This window comes from Clupea harengus, chromosome 2 (genome assembly GCF_900700415.2).
Source record: "Clupea harengus chromosome 2, Ch_v2.0.2, whole genome shotgun sequence".
Classification (NCBI taxonomy): Eukaryota; Metazoa; Chordata; class Actinopteri; order Clupeiformes; family Clupeidae; genus Clupea; species Clupea harengus.
Genome location: NC_045153.1, coordinates 16,470,824 through 16,486,819, shown reverse-complemented (window position 1 = coordinate 16,486,819; position 15,996 = coordinate 16,470,824). Strand labels below are relative to the sequence as shown.

At 46.5% G+C, this 15,996-nt stretch overlaps 1 protein-coding gene across 4 annotated transcripts in view; it reads right to left on the bottom strand.

Annotated features, from left to right (window-relative positions):
- Positions 1–15,996, bottom strand: part of acvr2aa (activin A receptor type 2Aa) — a 33,962-nt gene that overhangs the window by 8,506 nt on the left and 9,460 nt on the right. Inside the window, exons 2-7 of one of the 4 annotated variants that reach the window (XM_031584657.2) lie at positions 14,129–14,339; positions 12,270–12,382; positions 7,117–7,265; positions 3,784–3,807; positions 862–1,005; positions 327–470 (exon numbers count right to left, since the gene is read on the bottom strand). In XM_031584657.2, the coding sequence (XP_031440517.1) occupies positions 327–470; positions 862–1,005; positions 3,784–3,807; positions 7,117–7,265; positions 12,270–12,382; positions 14,129–14,339 (785 nt within the window). The remainder of the gene's footprint in view (positions 1–326; positions 471–861; positions 1,006–3,783; positions 3,808–7,116; positions 7,266–12,269; positions 12,383–14,128; positions 14,340–15,996) is intronic. The other 3 variants (XM_031584662.2, XM_012819449.3, XM_012819457.3) reach the window with 3 other exon arrangements.

Here is a 15,996-nt window from a genome sequence, read left to right as displayed (position 1 = left end):
TGGGATGGGGGCAGAACGACCAGCAAGCCTCCCACTGTAGCCTTGTGAAACGGCGGCCAAATTCAATTACACTGAAATGAGCCTCACTCAAAGTAATTGAATGAGTAAAACCAACAGGGTAAGATGGGAGCCGAGCCACAGGGAAGGTCAAAAGGCTTCGCTTCTCACCCGTCCACAGCCGTCTCAGACATGGAAAGGGACAGGGAGAAGTCAGGAAACTGTAGGGGGGGGAGTGGGGGGGAGCAGGGACCTCAGATAGGAGTGAGAGTGAGAGAGAGAGATAGATAAATAGAGAGAGAGCGAGAGAGAGCGAGAGAGAGACGCACCTTATCGTGGTACGCGGTGATCAACCACAGTTCGATGTCCAGATTGCTGCCTCTCTTCTCGGCTCCTATGAAGTGCAGGAGGTTCTCGTGCCTCATGCCGGGCATAGTGAAGACCTCAAACTCGTTCTGCCATGACTGCTTGTCCTAGTGAAAGAAAAGTGCATGCAACAAGGACGTTTAACGCGTCATGCAAAATGAAGACAATGTAGACACAAAACATCGATTATAATTATTGGTTTGATAAAATTCATGTTAAATTGGGAGTCATAATGATTAAATCTACAAACACTCAAAGCCTGTTATTCACAAAACAGCGAGAGACAGGTTAACATTCACCAAGATATAAAAATATTACAGTAGATTACGGCCAAGGTGCATAACAACACAAATGTAAGCTCATTTAGAATTTGTGCCAATTCATATGGAGGCTGTGAAGAGGCTGAGTAATTAGCCCAGTAATTGTGCTAGTGGATTAGCCTGGCAGGCTTAGCGCTGCAGCTTTGGAGCCCGTGACCTGTGAGGACGGCCTCCCTACCTGAATGGGAAAGATCTTTACGGCTACGTAATCGCTGAGCAGCTGAGCCTTCCACACGCAGCCGAAGCGCCCCCTGGCTTTGATTTCAATCAACTGCAGCGGCTTCTGCCCCAGGATGGGGGAAGGGGGCATGGGTCCGGGGTCCTGGATGAGCGTTAGAGAAAGAGAGAGAGAGAGAGAGAGGGGAGAGAAAAAAAGAGAGAAATTAAGGGGTGGTACTCAGTGATGCTGGGTCTGTGGCCATCTTGGTACACAATCTGCAGAGAGAGAGATATGGCTAAAGCTGCCATCACTGGCGCAGTGTGGTGAGGGCCTTCCTTTAAGCCAAGAGAGAAGGGGAGAGATGTGGAGCTGGGGGCGGGGTATTTTCACTGGTGCTGAGCTTCATAAAGCTCTGACAGAAGGGGCTTATGGGAGTTGAAGTCCTGAGCTTGTTAAATATAATCCATAACTACTGCCTGTGGACTACAGGGTGGATAGAGGCTGACCTAGTTTGGAGGCAAGAGCTGGCTGGCTGAAAGAGGGAGGCGGGCGGGGAGGGATGGAGAGGGGGGCTTTTACAGCACTGGGATCATTGGGGGAGAGTGCAACACTAGCACACTGCTGACCACTGTACATAGCGCTGGCACTGAGCACAACGATGACCTTTCCCGAGCGTCCGCCTCGTTAGGCAGCCATTGTGCTTTTGACCCCGCGCTCGTTGGCCACAGTGTGCGAATACGACCCGAACACACACCTACTCTGACCTTTTCCTATCCATTCCTTTTTTTCCGTCAGCAAAATAACAATGGGAGGGCTTCCTAATCCCGCTGGGGCAGTTTCACTCCCTTTTCAAACCAAGCAAAATCCCTGCTTTAGAGCTCTGCTTCAAGCAGGACCTGGAGTGCTGGCCGGCTTCAGATACCACTCTATGCACCCTTTGCAGAGATTTTTTTTTTTTTTAAAGGATGGGCCGCTATACATCACAGACTCTGTTAGGCAGTAGGGCTTCCAGTAGTGTCGATGGAGAAGCTGCTGTAACGGGGGCTGTTTGTGCATCAATTAGGCGAACGAGCTGCCGCGGTTTCAATGCCAAACAGTGGAGGTGGTCGTTAATGGCTACCTCCCAAGACCAAGCTCTGCTGGTGTGTGTGTGTGTGTGCATGTTTGAGTGACTGCTCCAAAGGAATGAGCAATGAAATACAGAGAAAAAAGGAGTAAGTGAACAACAGTGAGTGAGCAGAGGGAAAGTGAGAGAAACAGACAGAGAGAGAAAGAGAGAGAAAGAGAGAAAAGAGAGGTACAGAAGTGCATGTGAGGGCAAAACATCCATCATGCTATGCTGGAACGCCCACCTAGGAGAGCGCAATGAGGGAATATTTGTGAAATTGCACAGCAGCTACCCTCAGGACAGCATCATGGGAGGAGAGGGAGTGAGATAGAGAGTGAGTGAGAGTGAGAGAGCGAGAGCGCGAGAGAGAGGTTGGTTGCAGAGCCTGAGGGAGAAGCACAGAAATACCAACCTACACCCACTATCCATCGTTCCCACTATCCCACACACACTCACTCAATCACTTACACACACAAGCTCGCTCACTCACTCAATCACACACACACACACACACACACACACACCATATTTTTCTGTGACACACACACATCAATACACACACATTCTCTCCCTCACCATCACTATTCTAGGTCATGTTTACTTTTCCATTTGCCTGAGTGGTCGTCATTAGGCAGTTGTAAAATTTGGCAACAATAGGTTTTTATTGGGGAGGTGTCCCTATGGGCTATTGACGTATGGAGTCAGGTTTATGAGGTATTCTGCTTTTTGTGGAAATGGGGAACCTACTAACAGGTAATTTAATAGGGCTACATTTCTGCTTTGGGGCCCACATATAGAGTCAGCACAGCAACACTATGGTCTGAAAAAATGGTGTGCAGATAACTCTTGTGTGTGTGTGTGTGTGTGTGTGTGTGTGTGTGTGTGTGTGTGTGTGTGTGTGTGTGTGTGTGTGTGTGTGTGTGTGTGTGTGTGTGTGTACGTGTGAAGTAGAGAGGAAGAAAGACAGAGGGGGTCCATTCTATTCCTGATGCGTGTTTTACCAGTAGCAGTGGTGCTCCAGTTAACACTGGGCCAGTGCATTAGCTGCAGACACAAATCTGTGTCCTCATATTGACTCCTACTACTGCTGCCAGTGCATTCAAACATGCTCTCTCAGTGTCCTCATACTGAGTCCAGTGCATTCAAACATGCTCTCTCAGTCTCTCTCAGTCGCCCCTGACTGTGCGCATCTCCCATTGCCCCCCCTCACTCTGACACTTTGAACTCTGCCCACTAAACACTCCATGAGAAATGTGAATTAAACCAGTCCATCAAGTTAAGCAGACTTACAATTCTCACTCTCTCTCACTCGATCACACACACACATATACAATCAGTTGACTGTGGAATGTGGTCCTAAATGACATTTGTTATCACTCCGTAGGCGAAATGTTGCCTAACAGCAGGCCTCATACATCTTACACTGCGGCACCCCTGCATTCATTCCACCCATAATATACTTCACATTTAGTGAGGGTGAGGCAGCCATCTTTGCATTGCATTCAACACATGCTCCGGGACGTGCACTGAATCCTTCCCTCACGAGAGCATGCACTTCAATCCTGGCCCCTGGGCCTAAACACCCCAATAAGAACAAAGGATTTTACACTTATCCGTGCAAAGAAAGAAAAAAGAAAGAAAAAACATCCTCTGTATCCAAACCATCACAAACGTGAGAAATCAATGTGTGGGGTGGTGGCTTTTTTTTTTTTTGCCTCTAGCTTAAAGGCTTGTTTTGTGAAAAAAAAGGGTGACGAAAGAAAATGAAAGACTTACCAAAGGAAAAATAAAAATAGAGAATAAATAACTGATGGGTACAAGCAGAGTCTTACCTCTATCATGATATGAAAGGCGTGCTAATCCAGGAAAGAAAGGCAGAAACAAAGACATTACTGGTTTTCATTCGAGGTGCGTAATCAGAAGATGTTAGCCTAAATGGGACACCAGGTGTGTGTTGTGTGCGTGTGTGTGTGTGTTTTTTCCCCCTGTTCATCTGTCATGGCTGTTGGATCAACTCTGCTTCGCCCGTTCCCACTACTCCACCATGTCTGCCCCTTGCGGGTTCAGAGAGTGAGGTAACCAGAGCCCTTGGTGATGGCCTTGACAACATCAAGAATTTGCTGTCCACCCGTGATGCTTCAGCAGAGGATGTCATTCACTCCTAATGCTTCTTTTGAGTTGAAGCATCCTGTACCGGAGAAGGGTTTGTCCTCTACGAGACTAAAGACTCTACATGACAACAGTCATGGACAACAGTTGAATCTTCATTTTTACATGAAAGGTTTATGATCACAACATCCCTTTGAGAACATGACTAGTCCTTTCCTCCCAAGTCCATTACTCTGGACTACAGTCACTGCAGAGATACGTCTCCCGTAACATACCTCAACCATGAAATGAGGAGCCTAGGGACGAGGCGGACTGCAGGGGGGCGATTTCAAGTCCTGCAGGATTTCACACGTAAAGAAACAGCAACTATCCAGATTGCAAAGTAAGCAATGAAACTCTGAGTCCTATCGCAATACTGACCTTGGCACCTTCAAGAGCCTGAGTTACATTAGGCACACTCAGTGGTTTATGTAGCTCCGAGTGGCTGCCCGACTAGGCTTTTCACTTAGGCGGTTTTAAAAGGGCAAAGAGTTGAAAACAACTGGCCAAGTCCTCACTGTGGAGTGAACCATTTAATGCGGTTAAAAGGTTAGACTAGGCACTATTTTCTCTTCTCTTATCTTTCTTATTTCCGTCTCTCCACACAATGATTTCACTCCATCTATTTTTACTGTCTTCACACCGTCTTACTCCCACTCTCTGATTTGTCCTAGTCATCAACACTAAGAGGGTATTTATGATTCTACAGCAGTAAGTTCTTGTTGACTGTTCTTGTTGATTTGATTGGACGAGCCATTTCATGGGTGCTGGAATACTAAATGAGTGCACTGGGGCATTTTAATAACTAACTGCATTGCTCCACTTTGCATGTTTTATTATAGGTTAGATTACAGTATTGACTTGGAGACAAGCAACACATCAAATTTGAATTTGATATTATTTGTTCTGAACTTTAAATACTGCCAAGACCATGTTTGTGTTGCTATGCAACACATTTGATTTTTCCTTTTCCTGTTTGTTTGGACAAATTAATGACAACAAAACTCTGAGTAGCAACAATGCTGTCTCTTACAGTTCAAAGCAGAGGTGTTCTGCCATCGTGCTGTACACTGGCAAAGCTGTGATTTTCTTCTGTGGCCATGCCTACTTCACAGAGCAAGCAGATCGTGGGGCCCCATCACGGCTTCGTGTTAATGCCTTTAACAAGCGCGGTGACTCATCCGTCAACAGAAACATAGTGTGAAACGTGAGAAGTTCAAACACCGCTGCAGTTCTCCCAGGTCCTGTGGCAACACAACGCCACGACCCCAATGCACCCAGTTGAAATTCAAAAGAAGAATGACAGAGACTTTACATGACAGGTGAGATAATGCTGAAGCTACGCTGCTTCAGACAAGAAGAGAGGGGGGAAAAAAGCTGTTCTTTTTGGCAATAGTGACACAGCCAGTCAAAGGACCCTGCCAGACAGCTGACCGTCATTTCAAAACGGGGTGTTAAACAAGCCACACTTCACTTGGTGATTTAAGATTTTATTATCTACGTACTTATTTTGATTAAGAGGCAAGCACTCACTGAGCAAATAGGCAAGGTGTCTGAATGGAGTCTTTCCTCATTTTACTACTACCGTGGCCTCTCGCACACGCTGATTCAAATAGACAGCTGGGAAGCCGAAAAAAAAAACTATGCCACATAGCGACCATGTTGGTTTTACTGGCCCAGTCCAGTCATCTCACATCACCACTTTTTTCACCACTGAAAAAACGTTCAAGCCAGGGGCACGAGGACGCAAAGGGGCCAACGTGAGGTCACTTGCTTCCTGCCAAACCCATTGAAGAAGGCTTTGCTGTGATGGAACCGTTTGGGGGAGTCGGAGAGGTGGAGGAGCTAAGCTTCGAGAGCCTCTTTGGAAACCGGCTCACTGCGGGGTCGCCCTAACCTCCAACCTCCGGTGGAGTGGTGAGGTGGGGTGGGGGGGGGGGGATAAATCTGTAGCAACTTGAGACGCTTGCGCTGCCATGACACATACCTCGGAAAACAGGGCATGTGCAGAATCCCACTCATAATCACTCTGGCAATAAATAGCAAAAGGAGAGGCCAGGAGACAGAGGAAGAAGGGCAGGGCACTCTGCACCGCTCCGTGTCCTCTGCGCTTCACAGATGGAGAGGTTACAAAGGGTCGATGCTAAAAAAGAGCTAATAATTGTCGAGAGAAAAGAATTTCAGAAAGCCAATACAGCAGAAATTAAGAAAAAAGCGCCTAACTAAAAACAGACTCAGTCATCTTATTTGGGAAGGAGTGCAAAACCTTCAGCAATAAAGACAAGGAGAGAGGATGGAAACAGAGGAGTATGAGCTGTCGTTTATTCACCAGTCTATCCATCCACTGTGCAAGAACTATGAGACTTATACTGCTACTACAGGTATTAGCAGGAGGAGAAACTTCATAAAGGGCATTCCGAATGGTCTGTTCCGTGTGGGCTCAGTGGTTATGTGACTGATGGACGTGTGTGCTAGAGCGGGAGGGTGTGTGACACTGGGGCACATTAGATCAACAAATTACTGTCGCTCGTGTCAATAGGAGCTGCCACTCAAGGGAGGGGAGCAAATCTCCCAAAATGACAGCTGACTCTGAGACATGCAACGGCAGGATGGAGAGGCTACGCTCAGGGCACACACAAAAAAGGAATGCACACATTCTCCCTCTCCCTCTCTCTCTCTCTCCCCTTCGTCACACACCCACACACAGACACAGACACACACAGACACACAAACACGGTAACCAGTGGTTCGACACCCAGAGCTGCATGTTAGTGGAGAGCATTACATGGACAACCTGGGTGCATTTTTTTTGAGTCACTGACAGGGACAATAATCGCTGTGCAATTTAGCCATCCAAGGAACAGAACTCACTTCTAATCAATCATTCTGCAAAAAAGGACAGTACGTGAAATTCAATAAAAATAAGAAAAACAGTGACATTATCTAAGAGATTCACTGTCCATTGGAAAAAAGCAAGTGAGCACCAGAAAATCCCATGGAGCTGTCCGGTTTCTTACCTGCGTGGGCACCAGGGCTGGTGGGTAGGCCAGCTTGTGATGCCGGTACATCCAGAAGGAGAAGAGGACGATGGCAGCGATGCCCATTATGGGCACCAGGGAGTAGAGCAGTGTGCTGAACAGCGGGGGCTTCGGCGGGATGGGGTCGGCTGTTGGATGCAAGGAGAGAGAAAAAAAAAAAAAGAGGGCAGAAAAGAGAGGGAGGGCGGTAAAGAAGAGAGAGAGAGATGGAAAGGAATGTCAAAACAGGCAATTTCAGGCCAGATCTTGATAAACGTTGGGAGAAGTGCACAGTGCAAACACAAGAGACTGATACCAGACACTGATTGTTATCACTGACACCACTGCAGATGAGCAGGGGAGCTACTGCTCGGCGTTAGACTTCAGAAACAGATGTGGCCAGTGGTAGTGTGGGGTTGTTGTGTCAGACTCAATTTAACCCCCTGAAGTCGGTAGCAACATTGCAGAAGCAGAGAAAAAATTGTTCCAATTTTGCATGGAATGTCAAATACAATCTTTGCACCACATTGTCACACCAATGCGATAAAGGTCTTGCTATGAACAAACCTTGTGTTTCTATGTGCAATAGGTAGTGTTACATGGCCAGTCATGAGTCATTTTTCAGAGTAGTTTGTTGTGTGCACTTAAGGCTATTTATTGTATGCTTACACATGCTGTGTCATGCATATGGACGATTATAGAGTGTAATTTGTGTCCAAATGTACGTTTGCATGTGTAGGTATATAGTGTAAGAGTTTTTTTCTCTTCTCCAAAAGACATTCCCTTGTGAAAGGGCTTTGTGTTAGGATGGGGAGGGGTGTTCACAACCCCTGACTGCATATGCATGGTTTAAGGCCTTTAGCCCTCCTACTGATACCTTTGGATACTAATCATGACAGGGTCATAAATGTTTGATGGCCATTTATTTGTTTATGTGTTTGGAGTGATTCAGAGCTTTTATGCTTAAAGCACACCAAAGGCCTTCGATTATCACCTCAAGTGACCAACAGTTTGTTACTGTGGTTCAGTTTATGTTTGCACATATGCACATATTCCAGTTTTTAAAAAAAATCTACTTTGAACAGTATGATTATTTGAAAAATACAAATGTGTACTTACATATTATAAAACAATTTGAAAAATTTGAATTTGCAACCATTGTTTAAAGTTGCTTACATTTTCACAAATATCACAGTATGCCAGAACCACAAATGCCTGTATCAAGTGCCCGAATCTAGCCCCAAACTCCTGGGGATTAAAAACTGGGAGTAAATATGGAGTAATTTGATTTTGAAAGTTTTTTTTTTTTTTTTATGTTGAAAGCAAAGTCACATCATGCAGCCATGTTAATACCCTTGAAGGGGAAAAAAAAAAGAAAAAAAGAGAGAGGGAGCACATATTTTTAAAACAAAATCAACTGTTTGCCTGAGCCAGCTTAAATTTGAGAGAGCTTGTTATTTTGATTACATGGGGGAAAATATTCCAGACCCAGCATAAGAGGCTGTCAGAGGAGTGGAGGGAGCCCTGCACGCACACACACACACAATCCAGCACTGTTCCCCTGCCCCGGCAAATCCATTCAGCTAAAGCTGTTTGCGGGAGGAGACAGTGTCCTGTTCAATGAGCGTGAGGGGCCCATCTCTCTCTTTCTCTCACCCTCTTCCTTCTTCCCCCCCTCTTCGCTCATTCTTGCCCTCCATCTTGTTCTCCCTCTCCCATCTTTTTCATTTTGCCCCTTCTTCTGCCCCCCCCCCTACACACACACACACACCTCACCCTGCATGTTTACTGCAACATGTTTATCCTCATTTCATTCCATGTTTCTCTCTCGGTCGCTTCATCTCTACCCCCTCCCCCATCTTCCAAACCTTCAAAGTCTATTCCCCCCCTCTCCTCTTTCGTTCTCTCTCTCTCTCTCTCTCTCTCTCTCTCTCTCTCTCTCTCTCTCTCTCTCTCTCTCTCTCTCTCTCTCTCTCTCTCTCTCTCTCTCTCTCTCTCTCTCTCTCTCTCTCTCTCCCTCTCCCTCTCCCTCTCCCTCTCCCTCTCCCTCTCCCTCTCCCTCACTGCATGCCAGTCGTCAGCGGGCACTCCGTGCCAGAGATAAGATTTGACTGTTCCCACGTGGCCTCGCCACTCTAATCTCGCAGGCGCTTGTGCCACCACAGCGTACTTCCTCATCCCTCACTCATCTCTCCTCTCCTCTTCCGTCATTTCTCCCTCTCTCTTTCTTTCTCTCTCTCTCTCGCTCTCCCTATGCCAGGGTGTGCGCTGCTTGCCTCATCTGACCCTGGGTCCTGTGGTGCATAGCATGGTTAATGTTGATTTGTTTCTTTTCTTTTCCATCTCTAAAGTCCTGTTCATGATGCAACTGCAACCTCTCCCTTTCTCCCTCTCTCTCTCTCTCTCTCTACCCCCCTCTCTTGTGCCTCTCTTGCCAGCGGTCCATTTAAGCTGGATGTGGGTTAAGGACCCCGGATTAGCCCATGTGAGCTGAAAAATACAACCATCCACCCCTCTCCTCCCCCTCGTACTCCATCCACCCCTCTCCCCTTCCACTCAACCAAAATCTCTCTGCCCCTCCCCCACGTTCTCTCCAGGGCATTAGGATTGCCACACTGTACACAGGCACACACGCATACACACACACCGCACTCAAGCATGAAACTTCCGCGGTCACAAGGTCATGCAGGCTCCTCCTCCTCTCTCTCGCTCCCCCCCTCTCTCACTCTCACACACACACACACACGTATGTGTGCACACATTTAAACACACGGTTGCTAGGGTAAAAAAGAAAGAGGACTGTGCCTCACAGCTCTTTGGGGGGTGGGGGTGATGCATTTACATCCAGGGCATTCCGAATGCAGTGACTCAACGCTGGAAATAGGTCTTCCATTGCATAAGTCAGACCCCCCACCACTGACGACAAAATCCTCAACCCCTGCCTCTTAGGCGTGCACAGATGAACACATTTACCCGTGGTTGGCACTTCCAATGATGACAGAATTGGTGTGTGTATGTGTGGTGTTTTCAGCCCTCATATTCCCTTTTTTAGGGGAGGTTGGACATACGAGGGAAATCTAAAAATAACCGAAACCTACGCATAACAAAGCGGGGGGGGGGGATCTACAACGCCAAAAAAAGGATCCATCCCCCATCCCCAAGCCTCTAAAGAGGACACGCATATTACTGTGTGTGGCCAGCTGACCAATGTCACAGCGAGTCAAAACTCACGAACACCTCCTCCACCCCTCATTTCACTAAGAGGATGTTTAACAGTGTGGCTGGTTAGCTCAGCGGAGATAAAGCTGGCAGATCCGCTCTGGTAATCTGAAAGACACGGCAATCTCTGCTGCTCTGGGCACAAGGCGTGCCATGGAGGCACGCAAGCCTAGCGTGGCAAGGAGCGTGGCAGCGTGGCACCTCTGGCCCCAGTCGCTATCACTCACCAACTATCCGTGCTGTCAGCTACACGCTACTAAATTCCTAGCAAAATGTTTATGACTATGGGGGAAAATGGCATAGTCTTTAAACTGCATATGACCGGTGCGGCATGCATAAAAATTAAAATTCTCTGAGCATAATAAATGTGTCCTCTGGTGCTTTCAGATAGAGGAGCTTCAGGGTGTGTGTGTGTGGAGAGGGGGGGAGGGGTGAGTGATCCCAGTAGGATACTTCCATGCCCACGATTTGGTTGTGCAGCGTTACACAACAACCGAGAGGCAAAGGGAAACGACACGGGGTGATGCCACCACCACCTCCATAACCACAGACCCACATCCCTTCCAAAGCCATGCTATGACAGCTACGCTCTTCCTGGTGAAACCTGTTTTTCCCTCCTCTAACCACAGCTGCTGCTGCTGCTGCTGTTTTTGTTGTGTTGGGCTCCTAAAGTGGATTTGTGCGCAGCGGAGATATCTTCCCCCTGAGGGAAAGCTCAAAAGAAAAGGCTTGCGTAGTGCTGGGGCGCGCTGAAGCGCAACAACAGCATCGGCATGCACAGAGGGGAGCGGCGGCACACGCTCGCCAAAGAGGACGCTGAGTGACAGCGGTCGGCTTTTCATCCATCATCCCCACTTAAAAGGGTGCTTACCGTCCGCCCGGAGAAGAGTGAAGTGACACTGTATAGTGTGTAGAAAGCATTCCAATCCGGCTGACATCATTATTCCCCGGGTTTAACCGCAAAACAACAGAATGGCTTTTCATTCCGCTTTTACGTGCTACGTATTGTGTCCACGCACATGAACTATTTCATGGAATGGAAAGACTTCAAAATGCTGCATCCCTCAGGGGCCAATGAGAATACCTTTTATCTGTAGTTCCCTACAACTGTATTGTTAAATCAAATATACCTATTACTATACCGTATTATGCAATGAAATCCTACGGCTAGAAAGAGTGTCCTGGTAGAAATGGCAAAAAAATTCTCTTTGAAAGTGAGAAATAGGCTTATACAAGGACAGAAAACTGAATGATGCAGAAAAATGTCTTTCTGTGTCAAAAAGAATACAAAAAGCCCAAAATGTCTACCAAAAGCACAGTCCTCCTTCTGCTGAGGGCTGTTTTCTGATGTCAGTCTTTACAAAAGGGACTTGCTATCTGATCAGCAGCTGGTCTATTCGTGTCCTTACATTGATAGCTATTAACTCTAACACTGATCGTAAAGCCTAAACCTGACCTTAAGCCTAACCCTGACCTTAAAGTCAGTTTGAGTGATGTTAGCATTTCTGGCTAATGTCTAACCACCTAGGAGCCTACCTGCTCTATTCAATGTGCATTTTGCCCATCACTATGCCCTGAATGATTCATACAGTCGTGTTGAACTATTTGTAGCTAATTATAGAGCCCAGGACAGTCCCATGGACAATTCCTTTTTCAGCCATCAGAGCATTAATGGGTGAAATGCTGTATGTGTTACATGTAGTCAACCCAGTTTCAATCATTTCATACTGTACAACCAACAGCTGCCAAAACTCATAAGAAAATGAAATTGAATGACGGTTTGAAAGCACAAAACTGACAGGAAAGTATACTGAAATGCCAAAATAGCGTTTGCATTTGTGTGTGCACTGTGCATGAGACTATGAAAATGCACGTAAGCGTAGGACCATGCAACAATGGAGAGGACACAAGGGAGAAGAAAAAAAATAAGTCACATTTCTTACGCGGAACCGTATCGGGGTTGTAGTAGAACTTCTCGTTGCACATGTTCCCCTCACAGCAGCAGAAGAAGACATCCTTCACTTCTTTCCTCTCCACACACTCAGTACTGGGGAAAAAAACAACAACAACAGCATAGAACATTAGGAAGGGACTATATAGACACACACACACACACACACACACACACACACACACACACACACACACACAACACATAAACCATACACACTCTCTGCAATGCACATCACTTTGGATAAAAGCATCTGCTGAACAAGGTGAGGCTGCAATCCCAGTTCATCCACACAGCTTGCTACTCCTACACAACTGCTCCCTGCAGGGCTTTTATTGTGGCGGTTTGGTCTCCTTGTCAGAACATGATGCCTGCATTCAAGCTGCCATCTTGCAGTTTGGGAGGCTGCAGGACCTTTGCATTTTCAGTCAAGAAAGGGGGGGGGGGGGGGGGGGGGGGCACTCAGCTGTTTTGTCAAATGTGATGACAAATAGCACTCACTCAAATGCCCACACACAAACAGGCAAACATTATGAGCATGTGTGTGTGTTCGGACAAAGTGAGAGGAAAAGTGCCACGTGCTGCTTGCCGAGCTCCCTGGAGCCAAGACATGGCAACGCGTCGGCCATGTTCCAAAAAAAACAAATCGATCCGGTTACAACAGGCGGCAGGTAAACAGGTTCAACGGCATGCTGGAACAAGTGCTCTGAGCTACAGCGAGTTGTTGCTCTTTGAGCTACGGGCACCTTGCACGCCATGTGTACTCGGAGAGAAGAGAGCACTTGTCCCTGTGAGCCGGAACTGCCTCTTACAAACTGATGGGTGGCTGCGATGTGTTGATAAAGGGAGATGGATCACCAGCCTCTAGCAGGGGTCAACGCAAAGGGCAACACACTCACATATTTTGTTGACAAAACTGATGAAAGAAAAAAAAAAAAACAGTGTCAGTGGTATTTTTGTGAAACTGGAATGTGTGCCGTGAACGTGTAATGCTGACAGATTCATAACTTAAGATAGCAAGGTCAGAAGACCATCTATGTTTATCTAATGCAACATTCTTTTAACATGTCCTAGAACACGCTTTAGGGCTCTCCAAAACAAAAAGGTTACAGTACGACCACCACTTTTGGCTGTGCTCACTCTGGGTTCATTCAGTTCAAAGGCTGTTGTGGACTTAAAGCTATTTAAAGTTACATAAAAATCACACAAACCACCCTTTGTAAATGTATACCAAACATGGTGCGCTCCAGTGAACAAGTTTACCCACATACTTTCTAAAATCAAACAGGCAACGTGATTCAGCGGAATTGCCAAGGAAGGCGATGGTTCGTACACAAGCCCAGATCTCAAATATGAGGAAACCTTTCGTAGATAACAACCTTGTTTACAACCTCAAAGGTTAACCGGTGCTTAGTTTGAGTGTGGAAAAGCATCGTGGGGAATAATACACAAAAGTGAGACACTTATCTGGCTATTGCCTCCATGGTTCACATCAGAGAGTGGGCAAGGTGATGTATTTGTGTGCAGAGCAAAACACTGATGAAATATATCTCCTCTGATTTTCACTATAGCAATCTGATCACACAGTACAGTGAGTCACTTTGCAGCCTATGGCTTAATCATTAAATGTAACACAACACCAGGTCTTTTGATTGCCTGGGGCCTCCTCCTGTGTTAATTATAGATCATCATAGACTCATGCCATAGCTTTTCAGAACATGCAATGCCTTTCTTTTCTTTAGTTTCTGCCAAAGGAGGAACCCACGCCCAATTAAAGATTCAATAAATCAGTGCAAAAGAGACCATGCTCAAGCAATCGTTTTTTAAGAGACTGCAATTTACCTGTCGTAGCAGCTGATATCGTCAAGCCAACAGCCTTGTTTGTAGAGCTCCACCGTGCCAGAGCTGTTCTTCCAGGTGGCGTAGCAGTGCACCCGCTTGTCCTTCTCGCCCACACACTGCTTCACCGCCGTCCGGTTACTGCGGCTCTCGGCGTTGGGGTGGTAGCTGTACTGCACACATTCCTGCGTCTCCGAGCGCCCAAGGATGGCACCTACAGAGTTTGGGGGGTACAGGGGGAGAGAGAGTCTATGAGTCATCTTCCTTTTTAGAGAAGGATATAAAAGAACCTGGCTAAGTGCGGCGCGGCCTTCACAGACCTGGCCAGGTGAAGGCAAAAGATCACACGGACGGCGGTGGATATAACGATCGCATTTACAAGTAAATATGAGTCACGCCACAGACCCCTGTCTCTAATATCACACACGACACCTGCCAGCGTGTTTTCAGTAATCTGCAACCGGTCTCACGTATCTGGCCCCGATATTAGATTCCGTCACGCTACAGAGCTCCGTGTCAAACCCTGTGCCAGCTGGTGATGTGACCACTGGCTAAGCTCAAGTTACTTCATATAGCTTAAAAACCAAACAGTGTTTGTGAAGAGCGAAGGCTCCCTATGGACAAAGAATGGACCTTCTTCTGATTGAGATTAAATCTCTTGATTAGCTAAATCAAATCTGTTGGCATCAGAATGCTGTTCGTCAGGTGAGCGTAGCAGGCATTATGGCTTGAGCTGTATGCTGGGACATCCTGTTAAATGAAAACATCAAAGAGGTTAAGGAAGCCATTTCAGAGATAAGTGATCTCTTGAACATTACTTCGTCATTACCTTACGGTAAAAAAGTACAGATGCCGATAAGAACACAGATACACACGGCTCCATCTTTGTGCAAGTCATGAATATGGGCATTCCCCCTGTGCCTCTGGCCTGCAAGTCCGAATATGCTCCCTGCGCACGATCATTTCACTGCACACGATCATTTCACTGCGCACGATCATTTCACTGCACACGATCATTTCACTGCACACCACGGCCACAGCAACCTCCTGTTCAGGTTAGGCAAACCGGGAGCAACAGGCTCTCTTGTCTAGTGAATGTAAAAATCCATGACAACCTACAGACTGGACTTGTGCAAGTTTTTGTTTGGAGTTCCCACTGGTCAGGCCTGTACTTCAGTAACTGCCTTCAGATGTGTGGTTACATAAAACTCAAATGACCTGTGTACCAGGTGCCACTGTGGCTGCTGGTGAAGCGAAACAATGTCAAATATTCTCCTACCAGCGGCACTTCCTCCTTTTGTAAAGGATAACTTCTGAGGTGAGGTGAGGTGAGATATTCAACACAAACAAAAATGTATGTTGCATTCACTAGGGACTGCGGTTAGCCAGCAAACATGTAAGAGGAGCCAATGACAAAGAAAAGTGGTTTTCTCATGAGTTGACGATAGCTTAGCCACGTACCGCGCAAACCACAAGTAAATGAACAAGGTGGAAAGAATGTGAAGTAGTTACATGGTGCATAGAAACATCTCATTGTTAGTCAAGTCTTATCCCCTGTGTTACTTTAATGTGCTCATTGAAAGATAAGGCATCATTTATATTAATGACCAAGTGAGTGTTTTAAAAAAAGCAAGTTAACACACCAAGTAATATTCCAAATAAAACCAATCAATCACATCATCTATTCGTGCTGATCTGAATATAAATAAATAACCACTCGAAATATGAATAATAACGTGAATAATGTGGTCCTTCAAAGTGGCCATAGACAGCAAATCTGTGATCTTGAAACTGGTCACACAGGTTGAGTGAGGAGGACGAGGACACTGAGGCGCCAGCGGACCCAGAGATGGGAGGTGGGGGCAGCAACT